We start from the raw sequence: 21,148 nt of genomic DNA, 5'->3' as shown, positions 1-21,148 counted from the left end.
GCGCCACCATCTGGTCAGAATTTGATTGTCCAATACTTTGAGTTATGTCCTGTAAAATTAATGACATTTCCATCATCCATTTTGTTTAGTGATAATTAGCAAATGTTAGCATGACAAAAGGCTAAACTAAGACGTGTTAACAGTTAGCTGTGCCGCTGGGTGTAATTCCACATTCAGGTCATATAATTTCAACCATGATTACAAACATCAAAATATGTGTGAAAACACACACAGACACACACAGGTGCCACCCTAGTCCCCCATCCTGCTCCGCCCCTGCTGGAGCCACATGCCTGCTTCCAACTATAGCAACATAATTGCTGCCAATTTGCTTTATTGGCCACTTGGACTCATTAGCCATTTGCACTTTTGGCTTCCTGAGTCACATTTTCATCTGCTGCTGCACAATGACATCTTCACTGTAGAAAACAACTTCACTGATATTCATGAACAGAAAAATCCTCTCCTCTTAGCTGAACTGCACCTTGAAAAACATGTAAAACCTCCATCTAAGTTTAAGTCCTTTATTTATTTACAGGAGACTGCACACACACCCAAAGAGACATACACACAAATCTCAGGCAGGGATTAGAGAATTGCCAAGATTCAAAGTGTGTGTTTATTGTCATATGCACACACAGTATGGAAACGTATTTCCCTGCACAATGAAATTCTTACTTTGCCATCCACCCTGAATACCAAACAACACAAGTGAAATATAAAGAGGATAAACAGTAGTACAAAATCTAAAGTCTTACTTCGCCTTCCACACTGATCTTCCAAGATGCAAGAATATCAAACACCTCCTTCTGAACGGCACAGATCACATTCAACACAGCATGTCACACTTATTATTTCACAGCAGTCATTAAAATAAAATGATGCATTTCTTAAAGCATCCATGCAAGGCCTGATTGGCAGATTTTAATATTTCCAAATAACAGTAAGGTCTAGTGATATGTTTGTTCCCCTCCTGTTTTTTATTGCAGTTATGCTGCAGTATCATGTTTTGTAGAAGGTAATGCACACACAGGTCATAAAAAGTGTGTTTGTGTGTCACTGCAGCAGGCGGACAGAGCTGACGTGGAGATGGTAGAGAAAGTCTGTGTAGGACGCTCCTCCATTGGGACTCTTGTCTTCCACCAGGTGGCGCTGCAGGGCCTCCTCGCAGGTGTCACCTTCCTTCACCACCCACAGCTGAGACAGAAAGATAGACACATGGTAGTGGCACCATCAGTCAACACCCACTGTCAGTGATGATCCTGACATGATCATGTTGTGGATGTGAAGTTACAGAACTTAGGTTGCAAGGAAACGTCTAAATCCTAACACCAGGTTTACATCCGTTTACTGAGAGGAGACAGTAGCCACATGCAACATGTGAATTAAACATGAAAAAACTGAAGGTCACACTAGGGGCAAAATATCTGCCATGCCCACCTTGAAATGAGCACAAGGACACTGAGGTCAGCATCTTTTTTTTTGGTTTGTCCAGATTGTGGCTCCGATTTACGCCAAACGAGATAACATGAACGCAGCACAAGAGATTAAACAAACTCAGATACTAAGATGGCAACTGTGTAATTTGTGGTCACAGATGATGGCCAACTTAAAAAAATCTAAAGTTTCTTCAGGACATCAGCAGCTCACCTTGCGGGCACAGGGCACCTGGGAATTCAACGTGTTGATGAGGGATCGAACACTGATGGATAGAGGGTTTTCTAGAACGAGCAGCTTGGTCTGAAAGAACGTACACAAAAACAAGAAACATCGGAATTGGACAGTAAACAGTGGTTAGACAAAAACGCAATACCTTCACCTGTGTCCTTAGATCCTCTTGGTTTTTTTAATTAAAAAAAAACTGCTGAGGCATCAACACCTTCTTCATATCCAAAACCTCCTCCATCTTCACTACTTGCTTTTTCTCTTCTCAGTAACTTTCTCTTAACATTCTTTTACACTAGAAAACATTAGTTTTCATTTTCCACAAATTAAAATGCTTGTGGAAATGTTTCATCCTACATTTCCTGTTGCAGTAAGCCAACTTTTGGGCCTTTTGTTTACATATATATGTTCAGTGTAACTAAGGTGAATGTGTTGTAGTAGATGTAGAATTACTGTATTAACCCTTAGACTCTGTGTGTGAACACCAACATCCCCTGAATCTCACCTCTCCAGAGGACAGGGAGGAGAAGCAGCTGGTGTTGAAGAGCTCGACCAGGGAGCTTGTTGGAACTCTGGTGCCCACCCAGAGCAGCAGGGTGAGGGGTGCATGCACCAAATACAGACCTCTGGGGTCCAGGCTGGCACCACAGCAGCGCAGCGCCTCCTCTGGGTTTGGAAGGTTGGAGCTGTCAACTGACAGAGGCTGCAGGTGACAAGAGTGAAAATGTCATCAAAGCCCGTCTCTCCAGAACATCGGACATACATTTAGTGATTTTGTCTACACAAATCAACGTTACATTAAACATCACAGTAAAAAATAACAATGAATGTCAAAACAAGACTGTTTTCAGATGGGACTAATTATGGTTTACAAAAGTTAAAGTATGAAGAGTGCCTAAAATCCTAAATGATGCCAGAGTCAGTATTTTCTGCCACTTAGCTTTAGCTCAGTAGTGCACAGTTTCAGTCTGGTACATCATCCTCACTCTGATCAATCTAAGCTTTTCTTTACTTTTTATTAGTTTATTTTATTTCCAATAAAACCCCTGTGTACTGATCAAACTGACCAGAGGCAGCAGCTGAGGGTAGAAGTGTGTGGCGGTGCAGCAGGTGTCCATGCTGAGCACCTGGCAGCGCTGCTGCAGTCGCTGGTGGACAGAGCTCCTCAGGCCCGGCAGCAGGACCTCACTCTTCCTCAGACTGTTGATGTAAACAGGAAGAGCTCGCAGGTGCTGTGGAAGGACCAGCTACAGGACACACACACACACACACACACACAATGGGGAAAAAAATTTAAATGAATTCATGCCGATAGTTTGGTTTGGCACAGTGAATATAAAGCTAAAGAAGGATATAACATGACGAAGATGATGGGTAAACCTGGTTTGTAAAGTAAAAAAAGAGATTTAGAAAAATAAGAGATAAACAATAAAGGATTTGAGTGCAGGCTAAAATGAGTCATACTGATTTATCTCGGCAACAGTATTCTGACCTTTTATGTATTTACAACAGTTCTCTTCTATTTTTAGGAATAAAAAGGAAACTTAATACTTATGGAACATTTTATAACTATGAAGTGCATCATATGTTTCTGAAAGTCACCTGTCCAGCAGACACTGAGGCAGAGCAGCAGTGCTTACGGTAGGACGCCAGTGCTTCAGTTAGATCTGTCTGCAGTTCCTCTCTCAGCTCCTGTAGAGGGCGCTCCAACACTGCACAGTACACTGGAGACACGTCAGAACACATCAACTGGGACATTTTAAATTTAAGAGATGATGTCCACTTTGACGCAAAAGAATTTTTGTAAGCAAATGATAATATATCAATAAATAAGACATCATACAGTGACCGTCTCCCTTTCTGCCTTTTACTCAGCACATTTCATTTGGCATTACATTCAGATTTGACAGTTTAAGACCCAGTAGGAGAGCCCTACTTTTCTTGCAGTAGAAGGCGAGCAGTGTTTGGGCCTGGTAGTGCCGGAAAGTTTCCTGCAGGCGATGTGAGCACTGCAGAGTCAGCGTGTGAACCCTGGTCCTCCTGTCTCCTGTCTGAGTGCTGTAAGACAGCACAACCTGGGGCACGAGGGGTGAAGAGGAGGATTATGGTTAAAGAAGAGTAAGTCTAAATGAATGGGCACTCTGTCGTCCAGCTGCAAATGATGCACATGTACAGTGTAGCTAATGTTTTATCAAAGTATAAAGTCTGTGGCATGTGGCACCAATGTCTCATTTTTAAAATTAAACATAAAATATAAGTATTAAAAATAAAATAATTGAAGTGATGGGTTTGTAAATTCAACACATTTCTGATGCATGTTGATGATCACAAACTAAATCCACCTGTACAGCTACACCTCTCGTCTCGTCCAGAGGTCTGGTGTGTGCCAGCTCCACAGCCAGCGTTGTCCATCCATCAAGGGTTGCCATGGTAACGAGGCTGGGGTTAGGACCGGGGACAAACAGTCCGTAACAGCCGGAGACACGGAGATCTGGTGAAGCAGGCTCAAACAGTGGAATCACAGGCATTTTTAATGGACACTGTAGAATCACACACACACACAAAAATCTCTCACCTTTGCTGACAAAAATCCTGAGCTCCGCCTTGTAGCCTGTTTCTGTTTTCACAGTCCTCTTCAGATCAGTGCTGAAACGCTCTCTGTCCAATTCTCCCTGGAGTGGAAATAAAAAACACCAGCTTACAAAGGAGCATGGGACTCTTCTGTAGGCTCAGCATGTCCTACTTATGTTCCACTGTCCCAGAGCACAGCTCAAACTTCCATATTGCAGCTGAAACCAAAGAGTAGGTATGAGGGCAACATAAAGAAAATTAATCACAAGCATTTTGATAAACTAACTATTTCAATCATTTATTGAACAGTGCAAGACAACTGGCTGCATTTATAGAGGTTCTGCCTGTCGCCTGTATTTTTATTTGTATTCTATGCTTATTCTCTTTCTTGCAGAAAGTCATGAAAGTGGTAGCAATCTTCTCATCAAACTTTGGCCAGCACATGAGTAAGCAAGAAACAACTAATCAACTACTATAATTAGATTTTTTTTAATGTAGTTACTTTTGTGCCATATTCAGTGCTACAGTGTGAGGAGCTGTTATACCTGCAGGTGGCTGTAGGTGTGCAGAGCTCCACCTGTTAGATAGGGAATGTGCCCGGGCCAAGCCCCGCCCACGTCTTGCTGGGAGAGGGCAAACAGGTGAACGCCGCAGCCCTGACGAACACACTCCTTGGCCAATGAGATGGCTACTTCTGATGGCTGAAAGATGGACTGGAAGAAACAAAAGAAGAGATTAATGCAACTGTACAACTGTGAAACTCTCATAATAACTTGTACACAGTGCTGCTTTTTCCTCTCACCTGTACAGTATCTCTAGTGTGTGTATATGTGTGTGAGTTAGGTACCTTTGGTTTGTTGGAGCCAAAAAACCCTGAGGACGAGTTTGTGTCCCCCATCTCTATCAGAGGGGTCATGTGGAAGATCAGCAGTTTGCCCGGACAACTCAGGGCCTAAAAACAAAACATATAAAGTCCTTAAACGACAGCAGTGTTTGGCTTTTTGTTCACTGTGCCCTGGTGTTAAAAAGAGAAATAAACAGGAAATATCACCAACATTAAAAAAACATCTGTATTTTATTCACTGTTTAAAGAACACTGGTTTGATTTATGCAAAAATACTACATATATTTTACATTTAATACTTAATGTATTAGCTTGCAAAATACAGCGCAGACACTATAAATACAGGATAAACTCACAACTAAAGCAAACCCATTGAAGCCTGTGCGGTGAATACCGACCTGCAGTACAGCCAGCCCTGCTCTGACAGGCAGCTCCATGGAAACTCCACTGGGGTCATCACATGTTGGACTAAACTGGGGAAGGAGCTGCAACACACTTTACACACAGACAACAGACAGACTATGATCACTTTGTGCCAAACAATACAAGAGTGATGAAAATGTAAACAGTTAAAACATTCTGCCACCTTTATTTGCAGAAAAGTATTTGTTACTTTTCTGGGCACAGACAGATATTTCTGGAAGTGAACATACCAACCTTGTACCTTTTACTGTAAATTGGTAAAAAAAAAGTCAACCAGTAGCACGAGGAAGATGCTGCTCCCCAACACTGCCAATCAATCTAATGAGTTCAGTTCTAACAGAGACACTACTGGATTCATAAAGCCAGGCCATGAGTTTCAGTTCACCTTGTGTAGCCTGCAAGATGAGATCTCAAAATATCACACTGAGGATATTAAATCAACAACGCCTGCTATTAATAGTTCACAAAATCCTGCAGTTTTAAATTTATGAGACGCTATCAACAGCTAAACTACTGATTTAGGCTGAGTCTGAAAAGATAAAACATGAAAACACAATGAAAATAAGACTTAAATATAAGATTGTTATATAAAATTGATGTATAAGCTGAATGTCTACTGCCACAGAGAATCCGCAAAATACATGTGCCTGAATAACAGTCAATACGTCTGTTACCTGTTGATACTGTCTACACAGTCTTTGAGTGAAACCAAAAGCCCCTCCCTCACAGGAAGCTGCAGCTCGTCTGTCTCTGTGATGACCAGCATGTGTGGGCGGGACAGTGCAGGGCTGAGGTCATACACATGGATTCTGCTGTCGTACGTTATCAAACCAACACGGACGTCCGACAATGCATCAACATCCTCCCTACACAAATAAAAACAAACCTTTAAGACACCCTGTTTTCCTTGTAAAACAGCAGGCTGTGAAAGCACAGTGTGCATGTACAGTTAGGCGGGAGCTTGTTTTACCTGTTCAGAGAGGTGAGCAGAGCATGTATCTGTTGTGTTACAAACTCCATACATCTTCCTCTCAGCGCTGAGGCAGACACATCTATGGCTAGCAGCAGTGCAGCAGGTTCACCCTTTGATTAAAGTGCAACAACTTAGACACGTCAGCTTTCTCAATAAAATGTCAAAGGTCTGTGAAAGGCAACGATAACGTGAACATTTCTTAGTCATTTCTGAAGTGTGACAGTGACATGACGGAATTATTTTGTGACCTGGGATTTCACTTGTTCGCTTATTCCAGTTACAATTGAGTCTTGGGAAGTGACTGTATCACACAGTCAGTATCCAGACTGCTGCCTCCCACCACACACACGTACGTACGTTTAACAACACCAACATTCAAAAGCAGGTAACGATAATTAATGCGTAAACAAAACTAAGTTGTACAAGGAAAAACTAACCTTCTGGGAGTTGAGTATCTCATATGACCCCATGCTGAGCTCAGGCTTCTTGTCTTTATCGACCCGAACGCCCTCCACCCCTCTGGTGGGCTGGTAGTGTTGCCACGACACTGAGACAGAAGAGAGGAGAGAAACGCTGCTGCAGGATGAAAACACGCTGCACGGAGGAAACTACATTCAAGTAAGGTGCAGCAGTTCAACACATTTCGATTTTTCACCATTAACAGGACAGAACAGATTCAATCCTGCATTATTTTTGACAAGAAATTCAAGGAAAATATTAAATAGCTTGATCACATCATTTGATTAGATTGTACCCAGCTAGTAGTTATATCTAATCATTAACATAACTGTATTTTACATATTTACCTTGCTAATAATCTAAATCAACAAGTGACAACTCTGTTAAGCAGTAGAAAAAAGGCCTAAGGGGAGGACACACAACACAGCTTCTTCTGTCAGACATCTCGTTTTTACAGCGCTGTTGTCTACATTACATCACACCCCTAATTCTCTTATAGCATTAATTCTGTGGATTAAAGCTTAAAGTATTACCAAATAAATGTTTTAGTTGATGGACAGAAAATAATTAGCCGGGTTTTGTCTATAATTAGCTAATTTCAGTATTAATTTGTATTTTTTTTAACTTGTTTTATGTTTTTATTGTTCAGTGTTTTCATTTGTCTGTCTGCCTTAATGTTTTGTGAAGACTATACTGCATCCTTTTGTATGAAATGTGACAAACAAATAGTGTTATTATTATAAGTAAACTTGTTATTAGACAAACTGAAGTGTGAGACAAACAACCATCTTTCTTGTCAAGCTGACACAGTATGAGCGGTACCTGAATGCTGAGATGCTCAGTGTTGGACCTTACCTTCACTGAGTTTACCACAGAAGGGGCAGGAAAACCTCTGACCACAGTCCTGCCAGCCCATCACTGGACACATGGAGGCTCCACACTGCCCACAGCCCACAACATATTCGGGCTCTCTGCAGACTGGGAGGGGCTTCTTCAGGCAGCACACACATAAACACATACAGTATATTTACTGCACCACAGTAATCTTCACTTTAAATGGCACAAGGGTTAAATGTACCAGTATATAATGTTAATTTATGGCTTTATTTCCAACTCCTTAGATATTCAAAGTTTCTCTATTTGTTTTATTCTTTTTTAAATAGATTATAGAATAAACCAAGAAGCTAAAAACCAACCTCTCCAGCATTCTGTCTTGCTAGAGGGGTGACGAGAGCTCCCAGTGGCAGGCGGCTGAGCAGGGCGATCTGACCTTCACAGGGCACACAGTACGAGGTGCAGCGGATGATTGATGGACTCACATTCCCTAGGGATGAATTGATACAAGGTCAGTAATGAGATGAAGGTTAGCTTAAGCCGGTGGAGTGACATGAGTAACATGAAACGCAAGATGACGGTAAGCTACACTCTTTTGCCAAAATTATGCTGGAATTATTTTGTCTCCTGCACAATAACAATAATCTGAACATGATATGCTCCCATTAAACAATTTCAGTGTACACCGGAGTTGCCATTATGCTCTCCTCTGTCTGCTCAAATATCCAACAACATTCAGCATCAAGCTAATGGCCGTACAAAACTCAACATGCACTTGATGAGATATCACATCAGTGTTATCCAGCAGCCTGTGGTAAAAGTAAGCCTGGGTTCCTTGTATGTGATATCCCCAAACATGCACTTAATGTTCCCCTATCAATAATTCATGTAGTCAGGTTTCACAGCACTATAAATATTTACTGTGCAATGTGTAAAGTGTTGCTTAAAATTCAGTCATAATGTAATGTTGCTGCATTAGTTATGCAATATTGGTAAAATACATTTTCATGTAGTACATCTCCGTGGCACAGATACAGCCAGTGTGGTGCATGTTTACCTCTGTCTTCTATGATACAGGAAGTAGTTGCCAGGGGAGGAAGACGGGAAAAAGGCTCTGAGATGAAAACTTTGCCCGCCCACTCCACCCTGTCCTCGGCCATCACCTTTACCTGAGACAGACAAATGTGAAACTTTCTCAGTCTGCAAGAGTACAGGAACATTTCACTACAGTTAAAATGAGCCAGGAATATTTATATTGATTCAAAAGTTACAGCCTATGCATAAACATGTATGAAATTACTAAAAAAAAGTAAACTGCATTATCAGAGTCATTGAAGGTAGTTTATCTCATGTACTAGTACATTAGTAGTAGTAGTATAGACAAAATCACTGATACAAGTACGGCTCCCTTTACTGGCCGGTGGGTACTTTAATAGTTTTCTCAAATGTGTATTTTAACGCAACACGCACGGCAGTGTAGGACGCACATCAACTGATTCAATGCTTAGCGATGATGCAGACGTGTGTCACTCATAAGCATAAAGGCCTGAAAGAAGCAGGAGCTGCACATCAGTCAAGAAAGTTGTTAAGAGACAGAAGGAAAGAACTCACAGCACTGGGCAGCAGCTCTGGGTCCAGGCCATAACGAGACTCAGAGGCAGGAGACTGCAGAGAGAAAATTTAAAGGCGCATTCAAATTCAAGCTTTATTTAAAGAGCAATTTCCCACAAGTCTGTCTGTCACTGTTGCATTCTATTCAACTTTATACATCGACAGTTTTTTGTGGGGTTTTTTCCTGGACTGTATATATAATAAGATTGCAGCAATACTGAGTCTAAAAAGACATGATTCTGATCAATGAAAAATGCTGGTTGTGCAAAACAACACACGTCACCTTGTAATCTAGAAAACTGTGACATACATCTTTTTTTAGTTAAGAAAATGTGATTATGGAAATATTTACTTGTGTCAGCCATAGCCTCTACATTAATGAGTTCTGACTCATGATACTATTTCCCTCACCTGTGCTGTGATGCTCCTGTCCTGTGCAGCTGTGTTGAGAATCAACTTATTTATGTTTCCTGAGGAGAAAAAAGAGAAGTTAGACAATAAATGACAGTGGAGGAAAGAGCTGAGCTAGAGTATTATATTCTGACCTCAGTGGGCTGTTACAATCAAATTGCAGCACTTGTCTAAAAGAGTTAAACATGTACTTTGACAAGTGTGGAAGTGGTTTACCCAGCTAAGAACCAGCCATGCTCTATTGGATTGCTTATGGACTGTGCTTTTAGTCCCACTGATTTTGAATGAACAGTGTTGCTTAGTCTGAGCTAGTTCACCATAAAATTTCTTTGTGAGCCACTTCATTTAAATTATCACTGTGAAAGGCTGTGTAACATGCATGTAAACATATTATGCACATAATACACATAAACCTACCCGCAGAATGTGAAAGTGTCCTGTGAGGCTGCTGTTGGATAGGAGAGGGCAAGGCAGCATGATTGTGGATATATCCAGTATTAACAGTAGATTCCACATTTTCCCCCTTGAATGCCTGCTGAGGTGATTGTGGAGTCTGATTTCCACATTGTCCAAACGAGAGAGGGCTAATAGGCTGATATTTTTGACATGGTGACTGAGGCCCATTTTGTGAACCTTGGTGTGTGTATGGAGGTTGGAAAGGGGGAGATAGTGCCTGGTAAGGCCTGTAAAGTGACATTTGCTGGGGCTTGAAAGTATGTGTCCTTTCATTCATAGGAAGAGAACAGGGAGGTACATTTATTCCTTGGCTTGCAGCTGGAACCATGGATGAAACATAAGCATCAGTAAATTGCTGCACATTTTGGTCGGCATTATTTCCATGCAGCATGCTGTGATGAGTGTTGTTTGTGGAGGAATGGGTAGTGAGGTTGCTCCGGGAGCCGCAGCTAGACCCCTGCAGGTGGTTGTAACCAGGCCCCTGGTTGGAAGGCAAGCCCAGGCTGAGATCCTGAATGCTGGGCAGAGAATTGCAGAGGGGTCCTGGGGGTGAAGCTGCGGACTTGACGTTCTGACCCGGTATCTGGCTCTGATTGCCTGTGGGAATATCCATCATCCTCCAAAACCATCACTGATAGGTGTATTTCTCCTTGGAGGCGGGATCTTGTGAGGCAACGGAAACGTGCAAAATATTATACAAAGTTGTGATGTGATTGTCTTCTGACACAGACTAAAATTTCAGAATGACAGTGGTCGCTGCAGATAAATTTAGCTATATGAAAAGAGCAGAAAGCAAAGTGTATGTTTTTCTGAGTTTTCGTACTTTAAAGTGTCTAATCTTGAGGATATAACAGTTAACTAGCCTTATCTCACTACATCACTGTAACATTAGGAGCAAATTGGCAAAATTTCTATCTATCTTGTACAAATGTTTATTCTGAGCTAGTTAGCTAACATTAACCCACAACAGAGGTGCTCTTGTGGATGTGAGTCTTTACACTAACACTAGACAGACAGCGGCTCCATATAGACAAACAGAATGAAACCCAAAGCTCCATCTAATAAAAAAAACAGCATTATTTCACTAACGTTATTAAAAGCTTAGACTCAATACCTTTGGACATCAATGAAAACAGCGAGCTTTGCGTGCGGCACTTGTTCTTTAACGTTAATAACGTTGGCGTCTTCATTTCCCACTGTGCTGCCACGGAAGCGAAAATGCTTTAAACTTTTGTTCGTATCTCTCGTATATTAAAATAAAATGTCATGATGGCACCTTCACCGTCTTCAACATGATTTTAGCCACTACACAACCGGTAACATCCATAATAAACCTAACCTGCGCTTGTTTTGTGAGACTCGTGACGTGTTTCCGCTTGCCCTTTCATAATAAAGCCTGTGAAAAGTGTATGAGGAAAAGATGAACACCAAATTAAAAAGCAGCAGATTATCATATGAGTAAATAAGTAACAGTTTTTAAATAAATTACAACAAACTGTCTATAAAAGTGGTGGATACTAACTTAACACATTTACCCATGAACTGTACAGTTCTTAGAAAACTGTGTTGTTACTTGAGCATTTCCATTTTATGTGCTACTGAATACTTCACTACATTTCAAAGGGAAATATTGTACTGAGTTCTTACAATTATACCACATTAATATCACCGAACACAAATCAGCTAATGTAAATTTAAATATAGGTGGTCAAAACGAGCTCCACTTTGAGCTACATTAAAATATTGTTTGCATATTAGTAGTAATGTGAAAGAGTATTTTTACTTGTGATATGTTGAGCCTTTTATTTCTAGTCATTCTGCACTTTTACATTGGTAAAATTTGTAAAGTGCAACTTTTCTGCTACTCATGTTAAATAAAATGACTATACTTTTTATACCACTTCCTATGGGATTATTATTCATACATGCAAGGAACAGTCAGTTGTCCTGACATGGTGGTATAAACCACTGCAATGTCAACATTTTATGTATAATACAGGTTGCTGTTTTTTTTTTTTTTTAACAAACTGCCAGAATATTAACCTTGGCACTTTGTTACTGGTAAACTGTTATACAAAATACCAAGATTCTAAACAGAATGATTAAATACCGTAAACTAAATAACCTGATCACAGAAGGTAAACAAACAACTTGAAAACCAACTAAATCTGTACACATCTGGTGTCAGTATTTATCAACAGTCTTGGTACAATGACGTTAATGAAACAAACCCACAGTGAGAGGCGCTGGGCACTGCAATCGCACTAAGTACAAATGATAACAGAAAAACTACAAACAATAAATCACAAAAATAAAAATGATCAATTTCTTCTTGGCCATCTGAACTGTGGGAAATAGTGTTGCTAAAAAGATGGATACTGATAAAGAACAGTGAAATCAAAAATGAGAGAGCAAGAGTGGGTGAAGTAAATGGAAGAGAAAAGTTGCACAAAACAGGTTTGCTGTCATGACAGCAGTATCATGACAGCTGCTGAAAATATCCAGTACTCGGCTGTGGTTCTGCTTGCATGACCATGTAACTTTTTGTGGATGAATCCTGGGAAGAGCTACTTTGTCTTTTCAGTGTGGTGATCCTGTTTCTGACGTAGTCCTTCACACCTCTCCATGAACGGTTCCTCAGAGCTCCTGGCTCAGCCTCAATACAATAAACGCAGTCATTTTTCTGAGGCACCTTGTGTTCTTGGATGAAACACATCATGTGTCTTTCTACAGCATGAACCTCTGCTTCCTCCCATTTGTGTCGGTCCTTGTTTTGGGAGACTGTGAGGTAAAAAGAAGAAATAAATGAAGGTATGTCAACTGAAAAAACTATGTAAAAATAAAAATTTCCACAATACAATCACAGTGGGTTCAATATCATAGTGAAAGTTTAACTGAATGTTTCTTAAAGACAGAGCTTAAATACAGTACCACTGTTACATGTGTTATGACTATACTCTATAGTACTATTTGTGACTCAAAAACGTATCTTTATTGTCAATGTTTTCATTCTGTGATGTTTAGATGCCAAATGAAGCTTGTAAGAGGTACTCTGAGACACTCTGACCCAACTCCCTGTTAATGTGCTACTAGAGATGGCAAGTTTGACATCCAAAATCTGTTTTGAAGCAAGGTTTCTGACACTGAAACATGAGTTACGTGATCCTGCGTTGATATTATGGTCAATTGTTTCTGCTATAGCTGTAGTTCAGCTTTTTGCAGCGATTATTTCAGTAATCGAGTTCAAATCCCTGCCTACCCGGGCCCTTTCTGTGTGGAGTTTGCATGTTCTGCCTAAGCCTGCGTAGGTTGTCTCCGGGCACTCCAGCTGTCTCCCACAGTCCAAAGACATGTAGCTTAGGTTGGCTGGCGACTCTAAACTGCCCCTAGGAGTGAATGTGAGCATGTTTGGTTATCTGTCTACATGTCAGCCCTATTATAGACTGGTGACCTGTCCAGGGTGGATCTCACAGATCCCCAAAAATCACATAAAAACATCAACACCAACAATGAAGCGATCAGATAAAAAAGGATTCTTTATAGTCCTAAAACCTGGTACAGTGCATTCCTTGGTGCCACTAGATCGTTTCAACTGTCAAGCGAGGTACTGTTTATCTAGTGGCCCACAGTGTAAAAAAATGGATACAAAGGCTGTTGATGATCATCAACACTACCTTTTTTCCCAGATTTGACAGAGCTTGGGGATGCAGACATGTCTGTGTCTGTTTTTGCTCCATGTGCTTGTTCCACTTGCCAGGGTGTGTAACTATTTGTGGATGAATCCTGGGAAGAGCCGCTTTGTCTTTTCAGTGTGGTGATCCTGTTTCTGACGTAGTCCTTCACACCTCTCCATGAACGGTTCCTCAGAGCTCCTGGCTCAGCCTCAATACAATAAACGCAGTCATTTTTCTGAGGCACCTTGCGTTCTTGGATGAAACGCATCATGTGTCTCTCTACAGCACGAACCTCTGCTTCCTCCCATTTGTGTCGGTCCTTCTTTTTGGAGCCTGCGAGGGGATTAAAAAAAGGAATGAATGAAGTTATGCTGACAGCTGCCATTGCTATTAGAGTCCTCAACTTAACCACAGAGTGTTTCGTATGATGGCTAGGTTTAAATGAATGTCAAAGACAGATGTTATACACAGTACCACCAATATCATGCCTATACAGTGCAAACACAAAGTCCTATTCATCATTCATATTTTCCTTTTGTCATGCTTTGAAATCTGAGCTTGGACAGTGGTGGACAATAAATAAGAATACCTGCTTTGATGATTTTGCAATGTTGGCCTATTTTTTAAAGTTGAGGGACAACACCACACTGAAACAACCTACTAAATTAATATGGGCATAAATACAAATTGTAAATATAATCAAATTAGAGGCAATGAGACATTTGTAACAAAAATATTGGGATAAAAAGCCAAAAAAAACATCCTGACAAACTCAGACAGTGCCAGCTTTGGAGGAACACCTAAAAACCTGGTTGGCAAGTCAAACAAATCCTTGCAGCCCTGTATGGAAAAACTTTAGCCTATAAACACAACAACTTGGTGAACTGGTGGCAGCAGGTATTGAGTCATATTGCTTCAAGTCATATTGCTCATCAAACCCATTTGCCTCATAATATAAAGATTAAATTGGCAAATGAACAGCTTTTCATCAATTACAGTCTAAGGAATGTGTTTTTACATGGTCAAGTTTGAAATCCAGATTTATCTGTGTTCCAGGTTTCTGCATATACCTTATGATATTAAGTTAATTTTATACAAGTGTGGTTGCAATAAAGTACAGCACATAACTGTAGAGTGGAGGAAGCTATTACCTTCAGGGTCCATTTCAGCATTGTCAAGCTGCATGTCACTGTTCTGTTGCAGGGTTTGAACTAAAATTTGGTTGGCCTCATCTTTATCCAGGTTCATCAACTGTAGCATTGTTGTGTAATGCTTCCGGATTTTTCTCAAGGTCATTGCTTCAGGGTTTCGAGCTCCACATTCTTTGACATACTGTTGGATGCAGTCTGACCCCCTATAAGCAGATAGTGCCCTTGGTCGTCCAAAGACAAAGGGATTGTCCCAGGGGACCCCACAAGTATCCCGACTGTTTACAAGAAGTTCCATAGCTGACACGAAGGAGGGCTTTAGTAAAACAGGGACCATTCTCCCACAGTTCCCTGGTACATCAACTCTAGTGAAGAAGCCACACATGGATCTTTCCAAATCTGAGACAGAAACGTCCAAGTTATCAAGAACATTTGACTTTTTCCGTGACATGAAATTAATTAGCTGAATCGATGATATCTCTCTGGGTTTCCTCCTGTTGAAAACGATTGTCCGAGCAAGAACTACCTTGGCCAGGGCAGCATAGTTTTCTGCAGAAGGGCTCTCTCTGAGTTTCTTCTCAGCGAGGAGATGAACATTCTCCATGTGGAAACTCAAACACTTTACATCTTGAGCAAATGGCACCTTCTTTTCTGTGTTCAGTTTTGTTTCTCTGAGAGTTGCTGATGCGCCTGATGAAATGAGTCTATTCCATTTATTCTGGAACACAGAGAGGAATTCTCGTGCAGACTCTGCCAGACCTGCATCACCATCCTTCACTGCGTTAGCTTCAACAATACTACAGGCCTTCTGCAGGTGGTGGCCAAGCTTGAGGGCCAGTGAAGGAATGCTGTATGTGTTGCTTTCTGGGTCATAGCCTGCCAGGACATTCACTGCAGACACCACATGTCGGAAGCTTGAGGGGTAAAAGAATTCCTCCAGGTTGTTGAGAGGGGTTCTGTTTTGAGCTTCGAGAACAAGTCTTGCTATCTGACGAAGGTTTTGTCGTATATAACCATGCTTCTTCACATCAGATCCATGCTGATTAAACATTTGCTCTCCAAACTGCAAGATAATCTTGTCATCAATAATAGCTTGCGTCACGTCATCATATATCATTCCATACAGAATGGTCTTAAAACCATCACTTACTCCAATGTCTCCTAAAGTGTCAAGCACACACTGCAATGCACTGCTCTTTCTTCCCACGCGAGATTCATTTCCATTCTCCACTTTCTCTGGGCACTTCCTCATATGTCTGTACAAAGCTTTCTTCCCATAAAGACCTCGACAGAAAAGACAATGAAGAAAATCTTTGGCTTTTCCAGTTTGTTTTGGTCTCTTTCGGACAGCAAGTTGCCCATTGCCTGTCCTCAAAACATCCTTATTATGTGCAAAGTTTCCTTGATTTATTAATTTGTTCCATATCTTATGTCTTTCTCTGGATTTTTTGGGATACTGCAATGCAGCTGCAACCTCTGCTTTGTCACTGTGGACTCTCTCAAAATGCCGTGCCATTTTGGTCTGTGACTGAGAGCAAAACATACAGTAATTCCTCTTGTCATAAACACGGTGTGCTTTTATATTTGAAGATGGCAACACAACAAGTTCAGAGGACTTCTTCTTATTAGTTGTGCGAGGATGAACACTTTTGACCTTATACAAAGAACTTTTTGATGTAGCCCTTTTTTTTCCTGTGACAGGGGGGCTTTTATTCCCACAAGTCGAGGGACTGCTGCAAATGAATTCATCTGAAGAGTCTCCAAAAGAGTCAGATCGGAAATCAGAGATATCATCATCAGTGCTAGGGAAGTAATCAGGATCACTCTCATCCTCTAACTCAACTGGGGCTCCTTCCATGTTCTGGGTGGAAAAAAGTTACATATGGAAATGAACCAGTTGTTGCAGCTCTTCTATTGCTGTTGATGTCTAGCATGAAATAACAAGCTCAGGGTGCCCAGGAGCTTTACAGTTACAGCTCATACTACATACACATAAACTGAAAGAACATAGCCAAAACTGACTCTGCACCATAACCTAATTTAGCCCATGTAAATCTTAAACAATCAACTGCCCAATACTAAAAAGTAAATGGTACAGTTTAAGGATTAAACAAACCAAAACATAGACACCTACCTGTGGTTCTCCTTCTGACACTGAATCCTCTGACATATCCCAGGTCTCATCTTGCTCGTCACAGGATAAAGGTGAGCAATATTTTACTGAAAGATGTGACTGTGACTTAAAAAAAAGACAGCAAAAAGAAGATAATTTCAGAAATTAAAACAGTAATGGGGCTTTAGTTAGACCACCACATACTGTATTAATAGTATAAACGTGCAGAAAATGAGAGAAACTACCTCTGACTCTTCTGCAGATGGCTGAACTTGCTGTGCATCCCTGGTCTTAGTTCGTTTACGTTGAAATGAATCATCCATTGATGGAGAAGAAAAATTATGTGGTTTATATTTTTGCATAAAGTGTTGTACTTCACTGCTTGTACTGCAAATCAAACTGGAGCATGTGTGTGGAGCTGGCCCATCGCTGTTTTCATCTGGAAATACTGATTCCAGCTTAATAGGAAAATAGAGTGAAGTCAACAGGGAGCAACTGTGCAGAATTATCCACAGTAATCTCTATAACAGAGTTATGAGCACTTCATAATAGAAAGAAAGAAATTTACTAATGGGTAGCACCTATTTAAAGAAATATTGACCATTAAAAATTGTCTTAACTCACAAGATTATCCATCTCTGCCAATTGTTTAAGTAGTTGTGCACGCTGATATAAAAGTACTGAACGGCGTCTCTCAATGCTGGCCTTAATGTCGACAGAAATGATAAACATTAGAGTGTATGGGAACAAGACAGTTTGCAAAACAACTACAACATCTTAGCTCTGTTTGTGAAGATCTGCATAAAAATAGCTCTCCAAACAACAAAATGTTTGTAATAGATGTTGGTGTTTGGTGTTCATTTCCTCACCGGTGAGGTAATGTTCTCTTCTTGTGATGGCTCACTGTTAGCATGAGCAGTTGCATCAGTGGCAGACTTGTCTGCAGCTCCTGCACAAAACACAGGTAAGATAGAAGGATGCAAGAGGAAAGTGGAGACAACATCCTCTGCTGTAATATGAACCTTTATGGGGAAAACAATGACCATAAATGTATTTATCTTATAAGAAAGAAACTAAGCACCTATTTTTTGAATTTATAAAGTATTTCACATAAAATATCATCTACCTAAATTTATGTACTCTGAATTACCCTCTGTAGTCTATTTCAAGTTGTGGAATTTCAAAACAATGTACCCCTGCAGTGTGATAAAGGGATCCATTGAGGCTGCTCCTGAGATATGGCTGAGGCATAGCTGTGAGTGTATCCAGAAAAACCAGCAGATGCCATATTTGCTCCTTCAAAAGTAGCTTGAGAGGTACTTGCACGATGACCACATGATGGCAGGCTGGTGGGCAGATCCTGACGTCCGTTTGATAAACCCTGATTAGTGAATGGAGGTTGAAATAATGCTTTATAGGGGCTATTGGGCAAGAGAAGTGGAAATTGTTGGGGGTTACAAAGCTGTGGTCCTTTGTTTTGTTGAGGAAGAGATGGGGAGGGTATAGTTTTTCCTTGGTTTGCAGTTAGAAGCACTGATGACATGTGGGGGCTTTGCTGAGCAAAGGAAATAGTGTGAGAGGCACTCGGGATAACAGTGTTGGTAAACAATGCAGTGGATGATACACTGCTGCTAATGTGAGAGGCTGTGTACAGAGAAGAGTGTTGAGTGTTGCTTCTGGACGATACGGTGCTGAGGTTGCTCATACAGCTCTGACTGGATGCCTGCAGGTGGTTGAAGGAGGGACTCTGGTCAGAAGACGAGCCCAGGCAGAGATGCTGAGAGCTGGCTGGGGGTCCTTGAGTTGAAGTTGTGGACCAGTCATTCTGGGCCACCCACAGCTGACAGGGTATGAGGCTCTTATTTGCTGTCAGGTTGTGAGTCATTCTCCATTACCATCAGAATTTATTACCTGGAGATTATTTTACTTCCTCGGAGACAGGTCCTAGCAGAACAAAACATGTGGTGATTGATTATCAGGACCATAATGCATTTTCAGTTCAATTTAATTAACAACTTAAATTTCAAAACACTGACTGATCATCTGACTGAGGTTAGTGTTAAACCTTGTGCAGCATAAAAGACATGAGTGTGTAGTTTCAGGAGAGAATATAGCACCATGTGCCCATAACAAAGAGATGAAGTTATCTGTTAATATCTTCCGACTCAAATTTGGATTTAAAGTATCATGCACCCTCTCAGAAAAATAAAAAACCAACATCAATATCACTCACCGTGAACATTCAGTACTCGCTTTTCATAACACACTGGTAGCTAACGCTCGTTCAGCTAAACGCGTATTTGGTCTTTGCAGGATCTGTTATGAATGCTAACGTATTTGCCCAAAATCAGTTTACATTTATACTTACAATAGGAAATGGGAAACTATATTTGAACCACTGTAACTGTCTGCACACTCACAAAATGTAACTTGTCAGTCTGGCGTCTCATTCTTTAATGTTGTTTTAGCTAACGTTAGCTTCAGTGATTAGCTAGCTAGCTTATAGCTGTTAGCTACATAACAGTGCAATTAGAGAAATATTCCTACAATTAATAACGACTTCAACAATGACGAGCTCAAAGACAAAAACCCATCTAAAGAAAACATATGTATTGCTTATACAAACACTGTTTAAAAACCAGTAATGTTACCAAATCTGGGAACATCACCTCAAACAACAACCATTGTTTAGCCAATTCAGGATGCTCGCTGACCCAGATATACTAACATTTTATTTCCGCTTGGTTTTCAAAATAAGAGCGCTATCGCTACTATTGTAACAATTAAAAGAAATCGCGCACATTTTATTTTTGAACAAATCTATACAACCAGTGCTGGGAGAAAAAAAACAAATCATTTATTGTTTAATATTTTTTAAGATAAAATGTTAAAAGAAATACCAACTACTATATTATATATGTCTTGCGTTCACAAAGAGAAGTCACAATAGCGAAGGTAAAGGTAAGTGTGACTGGGCACCAGGCAAAGTGGCTGAGGGGCTTGGAAAGTGGAAGGAAAATAGAACTTAGCTTTCAGGATGTTACATCTGGGAAAGGAGTAGAGCGTATCCAAGCAGATCAAGACAAGGTGTCAGTCTCATCCACTCTGCTCTAGAAATCAACACTTTAACAAAGAGTTTTTAAAAAAACTGTATAAGTGGTTTATTGTATTATCCAGCAGAACTGTGAGAATACTGTACAAAAAAGCCCATACGCTAAAACTATTTATTTGAAAACAAAACAAAAAATCCAAAACTAAAATTCACTCATCAAAACCCCCAAAATATCAAACTGAAGACAAACAAACAGTCAGAGGCTTCAGTCCAGTGGATATATACGAGCACACAAAGCCGTCTGACACTAAACCACATGCTGATAACCAGGAGAATGAACAGCCTGGATTTGGAAAGTTTGTCTCCTGATGATGTGACACAGTTTAAACATAAATTAAAAAAAATCACAACAAACAGAAACACAAACCTGAACATCACAGAGAAATCTGACTGGGACACATTTTGATATCAGTGGTTTTGGCATTATCAGCGTCTCTGACATAAAAATAAGGGAAGAGTTTCTCAGTGAAAGTGTCTCTGTGGGTGTAGATATGAGTCGTGTCTTCAGCATCGTAGAAGGACACCTGCCCCCGGTAATAGTCCAGCTGGACTCTGATCCTCTGGAGACTCTGCTTCACTCTGACCAACACCATCAGTGTATTTTCCATCACGATGCAGTAAACACCAGATTCCATGTTCTGGTGAAGGATATCGCTCTCCCTTCCTGTCAAATGACTCATTGGCCAAACCCACAATCCAGTCAGGATGGTCTCCCACCTCCACCTCCCAGCTGTGTTTCCCTGAGCTGAAACCCTCAGAGCCCAGAACATTGGGATAATTACTGTTTCTCTCTGGGTGGTCAGGGAGCTGCTGACATGTGTCTTTAAGTCTCACACTGGTCAGATCATCAGACA

General features: G+C 40.7%; 2 protein-coding genes across 5 annotated transcripts; both read right to left on the bottom strand.

Moving 5' to 3' along the window:
- Nucleotides 1–525: 525 nt before the first annotated feature.
- Nucleotides 526–11,955, bottom strand: LOC109953089 (protein transport protein Sec24C). Of its 2 annotated transcripts, XM_020588479.1 has the most exons (21): nt 11,362–11,955; nt 10,209–10,910; nt 9,792–9,850; nt 9,381–9,434; nt 8,827–8,938; nt 8,132–8,259; nt 7,791–7,926; nt 6,914–7,023; nt 6,474–6,586; nt 6,178–6,369; nt 5,479–5,575; nt 5,084–5,188; nt 4,782–4,949; nt 4,241–4,337; nt 4,008–4,156; nt 3,602–3,740; nt 3,268–3,389; nt 2,733–2,912; nt 2,171–2,368; nt 1,651–1,740; nt 526–1,197 (listed from the first exon to the last, which is right to left on the bottom strand). In XM_020588479.1, exons 2-21 carry the CDS (start codon nt 10,861–10,863, stop codon nt 1,057–1,059), a joined length of 3,045 nt encoding a protein of 1,014 aa, XP_020444135.1. In that variant the 5' UTR covers nt 10,864–10,910; nt 11,362–11,955; the 3' UTR covers nt 526–1,056. The 2 variants fall into 2 exon arrangements, with proteins under 2 accessions (XP_020444135.1, XP_020444134.1); XM_020588478.1 differs by having other exon boundaries at nt 4,008–4,337.
- Nucleotides 11,956–12,253: 298 nt separating this feature from the next.
- On the bottom strand, nt 12,254–19,924 carry LOC109953088 (uncharacterized). Of its 3 annotated transcripts, none has more exons than XM_020588477.1 (9): nt 19,852–19,924; nt 18,377–19,126; nt 18,052–18,131; nt 17,807–17,887; nt 17,428–17,640; nt 17,204–17,308; nt 15,073–16,930; nt 13,922–14,254; nt 12,254–13,028 (listed from the first exon to the last, which is right to left on the bottom strand). In XM_020588477.1, the coding sequence occupies exons 2-9, from the start codon at nt 19,065–19,067 to the stop codon at nt 12,727–12,729; spliced, it is 3,663 nt and encodes a 1,220-aa protein (XP_020444133.1). In that variant the 5' UTR covers nt 19,068–19,126; nt 19,852–19,924; the 3' UTR covers nt 12,254–12,726. The 3 variants fall into 3 exon arrangements, with proteins under 3 accessions (XP_020444133.1, XP_020444131.1, XP_020444130.1); XM_020588475.1 differs by having other exon boundaries at nt 19,834–19,918; XM_020588474.1 differs by having other exon boundaries at nt 19,416–19,898.
- Between the last annotated feature and the right edge of the window lie 1,224 nt (nt 19,925–21,148).

Source organism: Monopterus albus, unplaced genomic scaffold (genome assembly GCF_001952655.1).
Source record: "Monopterus albus unplaced genomic scaffold, M_albus_1.0 scaffold542.1, whole genome shotgun sequence".
NCBI classification, from domain to species: Eukaryota; Metazoa; Chordata; class Actinopteri; order Synbranchiformes; family Synbranchidae; genus Monopterus; species Monopterus albus.
Note: the sequence above shows the minus strand (reverse complement) of the source record. Positions and strands in the feature narration are given on the sequence as shown.